Source organism: Mustela putorius, unplaced genomic scaffold (genome assembly GCF_011764305.1).
Source record: "Mustela putorius furo isolate JIRA1106 unplaced genomic scaffold, ASM1176430v1.1 tig00003853_pilon_pilon_pilon, whole genome shotgun sequence".
In the NCBI taxonomy this organism is placed as follows: domain Eukaryota; kingdom Metazoa; phylum Chordata; class Mammalia; order Carnivora; family Mustelidae; genus Mustela; species Mustela putorius.
The window spans coordinates 36189053-36200784 of NW_025422005.1; the positions used below are offsets into that span (position 1 = coordinate 36189053).

General features: G+C 55.5%; 1 protein-coding gene across 1 annotated transcript in view; it reads left to right on the top strand.

Moving 5' to 3' along the window:
* LOC101679700 (fatty-acid amide hydrolase 1) overlaps positions 1 to 11732 on the top strand; it is a 17775-nt gene extending 6043 nt beyond the window's left edge. The window contains exons 2-15 of the mRNA XM_004740397.3: positions 1200 to 1313; positions 3177 to 3311; positions 3515 to 3648; positions 3724 to 3930; positions 4178 to 4218; positions 4451 to 4575; positions 5688 to 5813; positions 6358 to 6455; positions 8440 to 8539; positions 8829 to 8869; positions 9652 to 9691; positions 10210 to 10318; positions 10793 to 10938; positions 11323 to 11732. Of these exons, the coding sequence (XP_004740454.1) occupies positions 1200 to 1313; positions 3177 to 3311; positions 3515 to 3648; positions 3724 to 3930; positions 4178 to 4218; positions 4451 to 4575; positions 5688 to 5813; positions 6358 to 6455; positions 8440 to 8539; positions 8829 to 8869; positions 9652 to 9691; positions 10210 to 10318; positions 10793 to 10938; positions 11323 to 11451 (1545 nt within the window). The 3' untranslated portion in view covers positions 11452 to 11732. The remainder of the gene's footprint in view (positions 1 to 1199; positions 1314 to 3176; positions 3312 to 3514; positions 3649 to 3723; positions 3931 to 4177; positions 4219 to 4450; positions 4576 to 5687; positions 5814 to 6357; positions 6456 to 8439; positions 8540 to 8828; positions 8870 to 9651; positions 9692 to 10209; positions 10319 to 10792; positions 10939 to 11322) is intronic.

The window sequence follows — 11732 nt, forward strand, 5'->3', positions numbered from 1 at the left end:
AGAATCAAGTATCTCTTGGATTTGGCAAGAGGAGAGCCCAGGCCGGAGTGGGGCTGGGAAGTGGTGGCTGTGATTCAGAGATCCTCCTCTAGCTGTTTTTGCTAACTGGCTCTGTACCATTGAGGAGGGAGTGAGCTGGGTTTGCAGGCAGGGACTGACCTCAGAGACTCTGGGAGCCTTCCAGACCTGGCAGTCATGTGTCTGAAAAATTGTCCCCCCTCCTTCTGAGAGCTCTTCTCTCACCGCACGTACCTGTGTGTCCTGCACCCCCACCCCACGCACCACAATGGGTTTTATTTTCTTCAAGTTATTTCTCACTGACTCAGACTCTTGTTTACTTTTTCATTACCTGCTCACTTCCCAAAGCATGAACTTCTTGTCTTTTTTGTTCAGTTGTATCCCCAGGCCTAGTTTGGTGCTTGGTACAGAGCAGACACCTAATACATATCTGGAAAGAAGGGGAAAAAAAAATCCCTCTTTAGGGATAACCTCTAGCTATAGCCCCAACCACCCAGGGGTGTTGGGTGTCTTCTTTTTCTTCTTCTTCTTCTTTTTTTTTTTTTTTGTACAATGTCTTCTTTTTTCTTCTTTTTTTTTTTTTTTTTTTGCACAGTGTCTTCTTTTTCTTCTTCCCCCCCCCCCTTTTTTTTTTTTTTTGCTTCCCCTGCCAGGGGTTAGATGTGGGTGGCTAGATGCAGGTGGATAGCCAGTAGACGGGCTATGCTGAGTGGGCAGAGAACCGTAGTTTACCTGTATGGGCCTAGGTGACACATTTAGCCTCTCAGGGCTTTGGTTTCTTTACCTGTGCAATAGGAATGGTAACAAGATTTAATCAACACCCAGAGTGTACCAGCATGGAGGCTATAGGCAGTTGTTAGTGGTGGGGGTTTGTAATGATTTTATAACATTTTCATAACATAACATTTCAGCCTGGGCGTGGCCTTTCCCAGGGCAGCCTCTCCCATAACCTTCTGGAAGAGATATATCTGTACTGTCTGTAGGTGGCAAGGACCTGCCTAGGCTGGGCCACATGTCTGGTGTCAGAGCAGCAGGTGGGCGTGTCTATCGTAGATTCCCACATGACAGTGAGCATCTGCTTTGCCAGGTGTGGGGACTTAGGGGCACTGGGCCACATGTGTCTGCTGTTAGCACTTGGGGCATATGTGGAGAGGGGTTACTTACCTGGGGTGTCTTTTCAGAACCCTGACCTGGACTCAGAGGCCTTGCTGGCCCTGCCCCTGAACCAGCTGGTGCAGAAGTTACACAGTGGGGAGCTGTCCCCTGAGGCTGCACTCTTCACCTATGTTGGAAAGGTAAGGCCTGGACCCCAGGGATCCTCCCTCTCTCTGCAAAGGCTGTGGGGAAAACCTGGCCTGGAGTTCATCTCTCTGAGGGCCAGGGTGGGACAGTGCCAGGGGCTACCAGGAGCTGCATGAGGGAGAGAGAAATAGAAAGAGAGGAGAAAGAGAGAGAAGCGCTGACTCTGTGTGTGTGCTTCTGTGGGGGCGACACAGAGCATGTTGTCTTAGCTTAAGAGCCTGGCGTTCAGCCCAGACTTCCCTCTCCCGCCCGCCTCCACCCCATCGGTCACCAAGTGTGGTCTGTTCTCTTTCTATAGCTCTCTCCAGTCCAATCCCTGGTCCCCATGCCACCAGCAGCCATCTCCCTCCATGATGGAGCACCAGCCTCCTGGCTGGATGCCCTCTCAGGTTTCCAGTTCTTCAAACTCTGCTCTTCGGCTCCTTGCTGACTCCAGCATCCTGTCTGGCCAAGGCCTTCTGGAGGGTGGGCCTCAGTAGCTCTACTGTCGGGGGTTTCCTGGCACCCAGAGGTTGCCATACGGAGCCCTGCCTTGTGCGGGACTCCCTTTACCTGGAAGGCTCTTCTCCCTCTTCTTTGCCCCATCTGAGGCAACAGGCACTGCCAGTTGAACCTTTGGGGCTCAGAGAAGGAGATCCTCTTTCAGGGATCTGACCCTCCTCCCCTCCTAACCCGAATTAGGGTTCCCTCTTCAGTGCTCACTTTTTAACACATTTCTCTGGGTGTTTTTGTACTTGCCTTGGCCTCTTTCTGGGTCAACATGGGTCCCTTGTGGATAGAGCTTGTCTTACTTGTCTTTATACTTAGTGCTGGGCCCTCTGTCTTTTCACGTAGTAAGTGTTCCAGGCATCTGTTTGAAACGAAGGGAAGGAAAGAAAGAGTTGGGCTTTGTGAGTTCCTTGCTTGTGGTTTCTCTGTGCTTTGTGAGTTCTTTGCTTGTGGTTTCTCGAAGCAGAGTGTGTGGCAGTGAGTATGACCACTAAGCCGATCCATGGGCGTGAGTGACAGCTGGGTGAATGACAGCTACTGAGCGAGGGGGAGGGAGGCTGACAATGGAGGGAGGACCCTGGACCCCTGCCCTGGATGCTCCGAGGGGACACAGGCAGGCTCAGCAGACCAATGTGTCTCCTCTTTCAGTGTCCCTGAAAAGCGGCTGCCCTACCTTTTCACCCACAGATCTCACGGGCTGAGGTGTGGCAGTGCAGTCCACACCCATTTTCCTCAGATGTCTCACAGGGACAGCAGTATCATTTCCTTTTAGGCAAGCTTCCACTCCTTTAACTGATAGGTATCAGCCAGTTGCTCTGTGTGCCTTGATTATCAGATTCAAGAGTTTCCGGGGGTGGGGAGGCTTAGCTGGGGCTGGTGTGGGCCAGGCCTAGTGCAGGAGAGAAACTGCTGGCCTCTGGGAGGCTGGCAGCTGGGTCTATCCGTGCTCTGTGCTGACTCCCAGTGTGACCTGAGGTGGGGACCTGCCCTTGTCTGCTTCACTGACAGAGATGTGGCTTAGAGGTCAAAGGTCATCTCCCTCCCAGCTCATCCCCTCTGGGGAGTGTCTGAGGCCAGTGCTTGTTGCTCCTTTGGGTGCCTGGGTTGGGCCCTGGCCCTGGAGGTGCTCTCTCCATCTTGGGGGTTGAGGCCAGATGCTGCCAGGGTGACGCTGGGGCTAGATGTCCCGGATGAGGTGGGTGCTGGGCTCTCAATTATTCTCCATGCTCCTGGCTCTGGGCTTTGTTGCTGGTCACCCTTTCCCTGTGTAGACTTAAAGAGGCCAATTTTATATAATGTATATTTGACCACAGCTAAAAACAAAAGCCAGAGTCACTCTGCCCTGTGTCTATTTCTCCCTCCTCCAGGCCTGGGAAGTAAACAAAGGAACCAACTGTGTGACTACCTACCTGGCAGACTGTGAGACTCAGCTGTCCCAGGCCCCACGGCGGGGCCTGCTCTATGGCGTTCCTGTGAGCCTCAAGGAGTGCTTCAGCTGCAAGGTGTGCCCCACCTCCTGTCTGGCTCTGACCCCCACCCCACTCCTGCACCCCTGTCCCTGTCAGCTGGCTCTGCCTCCTGGCTTACCTGGGGCCCTCCAAGGCTTAGCCTTGGCCCGCAGGATGGCGGTGGCAGTGGGTCCTGGGCCGCTGAAGGGCCCCTGAGGTGTCAGCCACAGCCCTCTGGTGCTGGTCCCTCCCTCCAGGGCCATGACTCCACGCTGGGCTTGAGTCTGAACGAGAGCGTGCCTGCAGAGTGTGACAGTGTGGTGGTGCAGGTCCTGAAGCTACAAGGCGCCGTGCCCTTTGTGCACACCAACGTCCCTCAGTCCATGTTCAGGTGGGCTCGTGCATGGGCGGGGCCAGGGACTCTGGCCCCAGTGCACCCGGGCTGACCTGTTCCTGCTTCCCCCAGCTATGACTGCAGTAACCCCCTCTTTGGCCAGACCTTGAATCCGTGGAAGCCCTCCAAAAGCCCAGGAGGCTCCTCCGGGGGTGAAGGGGCCCTTATTGGGGCTGGAGGCTCCCCGCTGGGCTTAGGCACTGACATTGGAGGCAGCATCCGCTTTCCCTCCTCCTTCTGTGGCATCTGTGGCCTCAAGCCCACGGCGAACCGTATCAGGTATGGTGTGGGTGGTGGGTGGAAGGAGCTTCTGGATCTCTTGCTGTGTGGTCTTAGTCTAGCTTCCAAACTCTTTAGGCCCCAGGCAGGGAGTCCCTTGCTGGGGTTTTGCTGGGAGGGAATGTCAGTGCCATTGGCCTTGGTTCCTAGTTTCCAAAGTGGTGAGAGTTCTAAGCTGCTGTGTGGGTTTGGGGTTGGGCAGAGGGTGACCATTTCCTGTTTCCGACATCTTGTGTTTCTTATCCAGCAAAAGTGGCCTGAAGGGCTGTGTCTATGGACAGGTAGCAGGTGAGGTCTGGGGTTCCCTCAGTGCCCTGGAGGAGGGGGGGTCTGCCTGATCCACCTCTGCTCCTGCCTCTCCTGGGGGCAGTGTTTGGCTCCCAGGCTAGTCTAGGTCTGAGTTCCTACCTCCTTGTCTCCGCTCACACTCCTGGGCCATGGCCCAACCCTTGCTTGGACCCAGCCCCAGAGCCCATTAGGGCAGGGTGATCTTTCTTCCTTCCCCTCCCTGCCCTCACAGTGCAGATCTCAGTCGGCCCCATGGCCCGAGATGTGGAAAGCCTAGCACTGTGCCTTCGAGCACTGCTGTGTGAAGACATGTTCCGTCTGGACCCCACAGTGCCCCCGCTGCCCTTCAGGGAGGAGGTGAGCAGGGGGTGGGGTTGGGTGTGGGGTTGAGTTTGGCTATTGCTGGTGCTCCGGAGCCCAGAGAGCAGCCCCAGGCACTGTGGGCAGGTCTTGGAGGCTCTGTCTCTTGAAAAGCACCCAAGGGTCTGAAGTTGGGCTCAGCTGCTGCTCCAGAGAGCCGCCAGATGGAGCCCTTGCCCACCTATGGCAACCCTAGGACTTCTGAGGCTGGGCTGGGAGGCTTCCTTGGAGGAAAGATGCCCCGCTTCTGGCCTCAGCCTCACCTGCTGACCCTGAGAGATAGGAGTCACTTCTCAGCCCAAGAACCATTTGTAGGAGAACTAGGGTGTTTCTTGGCAGGCAGAAAATCTGGGCTGGGTGGGGTGAGCTCCCCCTCCCTAGCAGAGGTTATTCTAACCACTCAGTGGTTTAAGAACCCCTTCCTGGGGCGCCTGGGTGGCTCAGAGGGTTAAGCCTCTGCCTTCAGCTCAGGTCATGGTCTCAGGGTCCTGGGATAGAGCCCTGCATCAGGCTTTCTGCTCTGCGGGCAGCCTGCTTCCCCTTCTCTCTCTGCCTGCCTCTGCCTACTTGTGATCTCTCTCTCTGTCTCTGTGTCAAGTAAATAAATAATCTTAAAAACACACACACACACACACACACAAAAACAACAAAAAAAACTCCTTCCTGAGAGGAAGGGAAGGAGGAAATGCGGTCCTTGTGATGTGGTCTGGAAAGAATTATCATGGGAGCCAAGACTTGCAATCCTGAAATAGGCAGTAGACTCCTCGACTCAGGAGACAGGTTACCTGGTTCCTGGACTTAGTCTTATCAGTCTGCGCTGGGTGGACTTGGGCGAGTCCCAGCCCGACTCCAGCCCGTTTGCCTATCTCCTTATCTAGACCCGAAGCCTCAGTTTCATCATATGGCCAGTGAGAATGCAGAGTCGTTGTGAAACAGTTTTGTGAAAGGGTCAGATGCAGAAAGGGGCAGCCTCTTTGGCACCCAGTTTTCTGGGGATCCGGGCTGCAACCTTGCAGCTGTGTTTGGGGCTGAGTAGCATCTCTGATCTCTGGGAGCCCTACACTGGGCCACCCTCTTGACTCGATTCTGATTCCGAGGTTTTGGTCCAGGTCTACACAAGCTCTCGGCCACTGCGTGTGGGGTATTATGAGACCGACAAATATACCATGCCCACCCCGGCCATGAAGCGGGCCGTGCTGGAGACGAAGCAGAGCCTTGAGGCTGCTGGCCACACGGTATGGCTGTGGGGACCCGGAAGTCCTGGTATGGCCCCTCCTTCAGGGAAACATTCCTGGTACCCGTGACTGTCACCTGTCCCTAGTGTCCTTTCACCCATCACCCAAGGGATGGTTTTGTGGTTGGGATGGGAACGATGTCCCTGCAGGACCCGCAGATAGAGGGCTGATCAGAAGTGTGAGGTTACGTGGTGGCTGGGGAGCTCAGCTCTGTGCCGGAGATGAGGGAGCATCGCACTGGGAAGCTCCCGTCCACCATAAGCAGTGGTGCATACTGCCCAGGGGTTCCTGCCATCTGAGGACAGTGTGCTTGTGGTTTTCGCCTGTTCATCTGAGACAAGTTTATGGGTAGCTTGACTCCTCTCATGATGTGAATTTTTAGGGAGTTTGCATGGGTCAGGACACCTGCCTTTGTGGCTCCAGGGAGGGCTCCCACGGCAGCAGGGCTGGTCCAACCCATCCTCAGGGCTGCCTGGGCAGCATGGGGGGTGGGGCATGGGAGTCAAGCGTTTCTCAGGGGCCCTTATACCCCTCAATCTTGCAGCTGGTTCCCTTCCTGCCAAGCAACATACCCCATGCTCTGGAGACCCTGTCAACCGGTGGGCTATTCAGTGATGGCGGCCACAGCTTCCTGCAGAACTTGTGAGTGATGTTGGCCTTTGGGCTCTGGGGAGGGGTCAGGACATGGGTAGACCCAGGGAGATCAGCTGGGTCCTGTTACTCCCTGGATGGGCTGCTCTGGTGGAAGATGGGGGCCAGGCCTCCACTGAACACAAAGAAGGTCCGAGAGTTCTGGGCAGGGACCTCACTGCCCCTCTAACTGTGCAGGTGGAGCCTGGAGATCCCTGGCCAGGGAGACTTTAGAAAGGCACCAGCTCGAGGGGAGGCTGAACTGAGCAGAGCCCGAGTGATGAAAACTCACTGGGAGAAGGGGGTGGGCAGGGGAGTTGCTTGTCTACTGGGGAAAGATTGAGAGATAAGCAAAGGGTGAAGCAAGAAGAGAGAGGTCTACACATCATGCTGTGACTTCAGGCTCCTCTGACTTGAGCCAAGCCTGTCTTTTGAGTACTTTTCTCTTCTGTAGAGTGGGTGGGTTGGATCAGACCTACTTTAAGGAACTTTGCAGAGCTCATGTTTATTTTTTTTATAGCCCTTTTTAAAAAAGATTTTATTTATTTATTTGACAGAGAGTGAGATCACAAGTAGGCAGAGAGGCAGGCAGAAAGAGAGAGGAGGAAGCAGGCTCCCTGCTGAGCAGAAAGCCTGATTCGGAGCTGGATCACAGGACCCTGAGATCATGACCTGAGCTGAAGACAGAGGCTTTAACCCACTGAGCCACCCAGGCACCCCTATAGCTCTTTAAAAAAAAAAAAAAAAAGATTTTATTTATTTGTTTGACACACACACAGACACACACACAGAGAGAGAGAGATCACAAGCAGGAGGAGAGGCAGAAGGAGAGGGAGAAGAGCCCCAGACAGGACTCCTCATACGGGACTCAATCGCAGGACCCTGGGATCACGACCTGAGCCAAAGGCAGACACTTAACCAACTGAGTCAGCCAGGCATCCCAGAGCTCATTAGAGAAGCTGGTTCCATTTAGAAGCTTCCAGTCCTTAAGGGTTGACAGAGGTGCAAGAAAGACCTGTGACGATACCTCCTGCTGATGTGGGCTCAGCTGACGAGACCTCTGCTTGTGGCTGAGTAGGGCCCAGGCCTCAGCACGAGGGGCTGCCCCTCACTCTGGCTCTGGGGATAAAGCCCTAGGGTCGGCCTCCTGAGACCTTTCCCCAAGCTCTAGAGCTAGAGACAGCCTCAGAAATAAGAGTCATTGCGGCTCCACTTGTCTCTCTAAGCCCGCATCTGCATCAGTAGTGGATGCCCTCAGTGTCAGGTCCTGGCCGGGGAAATGTTGCCCTCGTGGAGTCCTTATCACTTTGAGCTGAGTGAGCCAGGGAGGGAGATGCAGAGTCCTGCCTCAAGAAGCTCCAGGGATATGGAGTGGAGTCCGGGTGTCCCAAAGGATAAGCAGAAACAAGTCATATGTCTAAACGGAGGCAGGTAGGGGGCACCGGGGTGGCTTAGACAGTTAAGCGTCTACCTTCGGCTCAGGTCAGGATCCTGGGGTCCTGGGATCAAGTCCCATGTCAGGCTTCCTGCTCAATGGGGAGCTTGCTTCTCCCTCTGCCTCTGCCCCCCACCCCAGGGGCACTCTCTGTCTCAAATACACAAATACAATCTTTTTAAAAAATAAAAAATACCCCTGAAACAGATAATATATTATATGTTAATTTTTAAAAATACATAAATAATAAATAAATAAAAGGAGGCAGATAGGGGTACCTGGCTAGCTCAGTCCATACAACATGGGACTCTTGATCTCGGGGTTGTGAATTTGAATCCCATGTTGGGTGTAGAGATTACTTAAAGAAAAAAAAGAAAATCTTAAAAAAAAAGAAAAAAAAAGGAACGAAGGCAGATGAAGGGGTTGGAGACCAGCGGTTACGAGTCTCGTGGAGGTGGGGGTTTCATAGAGTAGATGACATTGAGCTGGGGGTGCTGTGGGCAGGGGCAGGGCAGGAGGGAGGACCGGAGGGAGTGCTGGACTGGACCCTTTGTCTCCCAGCAAAGGTGATTTCGTGGACCCCTGCCTGGGGGACCTGATCCCCATTCTGAAGATACCAAGGTGGTTGAAAGGACTGCTGGCTTTCCTGCTGAAGCCTCTGGTGAGGGCACAGGAGCAAAGGGCTGGGGGGCGCTGGGAGGGAGCCTCTGGGGCTCTTCCCCTCTCGCCTTAGCGGCAAGCACAGCCTCCTCTTCTCTCTACCCCCCACCCAGACTCTTCTCCTCTCCCCATGCCCTGCAATCTTCAGCCAGTCACATGCTGAAAGAGGGGCTGACCTGGGACCTGGGGGAAGGGACAGAGGGAAGAGACACAGGTAGCTTGGCCTGAAGAAGGTTGTTGTCCACTCTCAGCCCAGAACTGAGTCACTGACACTGTTTTGTCCTTCGCAGCTTCCAAGGATGGCAGCTTTTCTTAACAGCATGAAGCCCCGGTAAGGACATTTCCTGTGCCTAGTTCCTGCCCCCCTCTTCTCCTGACTTGGGGTTAAGTGGTTTCTGATGGGAAGAGCCTAGGGAAGTGGGTGCTGAGGCTGGAAGTGGCCCAGCCAGGGTGGCAACCTCTGTAGCTTTCAGATGGGACCTTGATGTTTGTCTTCGCAGAGTCTAGGTCCAGCTAGAGAGGAGGGGCCTGAAGGAGATCACAGAAAGAGACCAGGTGGAGAGGAGACCTGGCTAGATGAGGGTAGTAAGGACCAGGAAAGGAAGCATTGGGGAGGCTCAAGGTAGAGGGGGCTACTGAGGAAACTGTGAGAGACCTGCTCTTAGAGGTCTGACAGGAGCTGAGCTGCACTGGGTCCTGCTGTCCCCTTAGTGGCTCGGGTGGGAAAAGCAGGCTACGAATGGCCTCATTTTCAGGCCCTGACATCCTGCGGACTTGCCCCTTCTCTCACTGCCAGGCATTCAGGACCTTTGACAACTCTGGTCTCTGGTATCCTAAGGGTCATTGGGAATTGGGCCTGATCTGGCCTGGCTCTGCTGTAAAGTCACCAAGTGACACAGTCTACATCCCTCGTGGGGCCTGTTTTTCTCCACAGGATGTGAACTTAGGGATTTGAACTTCTTTCCTGTGCTACCTTCCTCTCAGAGCTCCCCTAGTTGAGAACGGTCCATGGAGGAGTGAGATCTGGGAGGTGGTGTTAAGAGTAGGGGTCTGATGTTGCTACTCCCCATGGCTGTGACCTTGAGGGCCAGTGACCTCCTTTCTTCTGCCCAGGTCGGCTGGCAAGCTCTGGGAACTGCAGCATGAGATCGAGGTGAGGCCAGACCCCCTACTGACTAGAGTCAGGCAGGGTATGGGGTGGGATTGGAAAGAGCACCTGCCAGTGGGATCTCTTAGCCATGGTTCCCTCTGGACCCCTGGAGTGGTCTGTCATTTCCCCTTCCACTCCCTGGACTGGTCTGTTCTGGCCCTGCTCTCTGGTCCTCACTCGCCTGGGTGCTCATCCGTGGGTGCTGGCTCAGTCTGCAGCATCTGTCCTGGATGCCCCCTTCACTGCCCCCTTCCCCCCTCCACCCCCAGTACTGTCCAGAACTAGTGGCCCTGCTCTGGCAGGAAAAATGATGTCTACAGTTCACATGGGAGGTAGAGCAGTGGAGGCCTCCTGGAAGCAGCTGTGCTAGATGCCCTGAGGACCTCCATCCCAGTGTGGCTTAATCCAGAGAAGGGGCAGGTGCTGGGCCCCCAGCCAGCCCCATCACTGTCCTTCCATTGAGGAGTCCATGCAATGGGCTGGGTCTGAGGGCTTCCCCTGGTGTGCTGGCCTCCTCCCAGGTATTCCGCAACTCTGTGATTGCCCAGTGGAGAGCGCTGGACCTGGATGTGCTGCTCACTCCCATGCTGGGCCCTGCTCTGGACCTGAACGCCCCAGGCAAGGCCACAGGTGAGGTCAGCTGCCCCAGCACATATCTCGGACATTCCCACCCGCCTTCCCTCTTCTGTGAATTCAGCCCAATGCCCAACAGGCTGCTGGGAAGTACGAGCGGAGCCTTGGGGAGGGTTGCACCCCTCCAGGAGGTCCCTGCCCTTAAGGAGCTCACAGTCCGACTGGCTGGAGAGATGGGAGTCATCTGGGAGCTCTGCATGCTGAAGTTGGAGATCTTGAGATCCAGAGCCTGTGGTTTGGGGAGGTGCAGTTTAAAGTCCAGATGGGATTTAGAAAAGCCAGGAAAAATAGGAACAAGGGTCCAGGTGGGGAAACTTCCTGGGCAAAGGCACAGGACAGGACTCAGCAGGCTCTCCAGCCTGCCCTGAATCTGGATCCCTGGGCTTTGTCATTCACTCAAGTCTGGGCTCTGGGAGATAGCCTGTCTCACTTGGTGGGGGCAGGGCTCCAGCTCCCTGTGGTCCCTTTCAGGCGCAGTCAGCTACACTCTGCTCTACAACTGCCTGGACTTCCCTGCGGGGGTGGTGCCTGTCACCTCGGTGACCGAAGACGATGAGGCCCAGATGGAACATTACAGGGGCTACTTTGGGGATATCTGGGACAATGTGGTACAGAAGGTGAGGCCACGGGGCCTGGCCTAGCCCCTGTGCACCCCCTTCCCCTGGACTCCCACCCATACCCCAACTCTGGCTGCTGGGAGGGATGCAGCATAAGCACGTGCAGTCCTTGCCTCTCTCCCCTCCTCCCCTCCCCTCCTCCCTCCTCCCCTCCCCTTCCCATTAAGTAAGCTCTACACCCAATGTGGGGCTCAACCTCACAACTCCAAGATCAGGAGTTGCAGGCTCTACTGGGTGAGCCAGCCAGGCTACCCCTGGCAGTTCCCAGAAAGACTGCGGCCTGACTCTGCTGTGCTGCCCCTCCTCTCCAGCTGGGGTGCTCCCTGGTCCCTGGTGGGGTCCTGTCTCCATCGCCTTCCATCCCGGTACCTGTGTCCCCTGCAGGCCATGAAGAAAAGCGTGGGGATGCCCGTGGCCGTGCAGTGCGTGGCTCTGCCCTGGCAGGAAGAGTTGTGTCTGCGGTTCATGCGGGAGGTGGAGCGACTGATGACCCCTGAAAAGCAGCCATCCTGACTTCGGCCTGCCCATCCGTCTGGCTCCGGAGGACCTGAGACCCTCTTGGTCTTCGCCCAGCCTTGTCTGGGCACAGCTGCTGCCCTGGGAGGAGAAATTTGGCTTGGGGCAGAGGCTTCCCTGTCCCTCTCCCCCAACAAGAAGCACAGACCCCCTGAGTCTGGACCTTGCTCCCCATTCTGGTCCCCTCCCTCTTCCCTGACACCCCTCCTTGTGGCAGGCAGTGGGTATGACTTGGGCAGAAGCCCACTAACAATCAAGAAATGTTTCTAGTCTCTGTA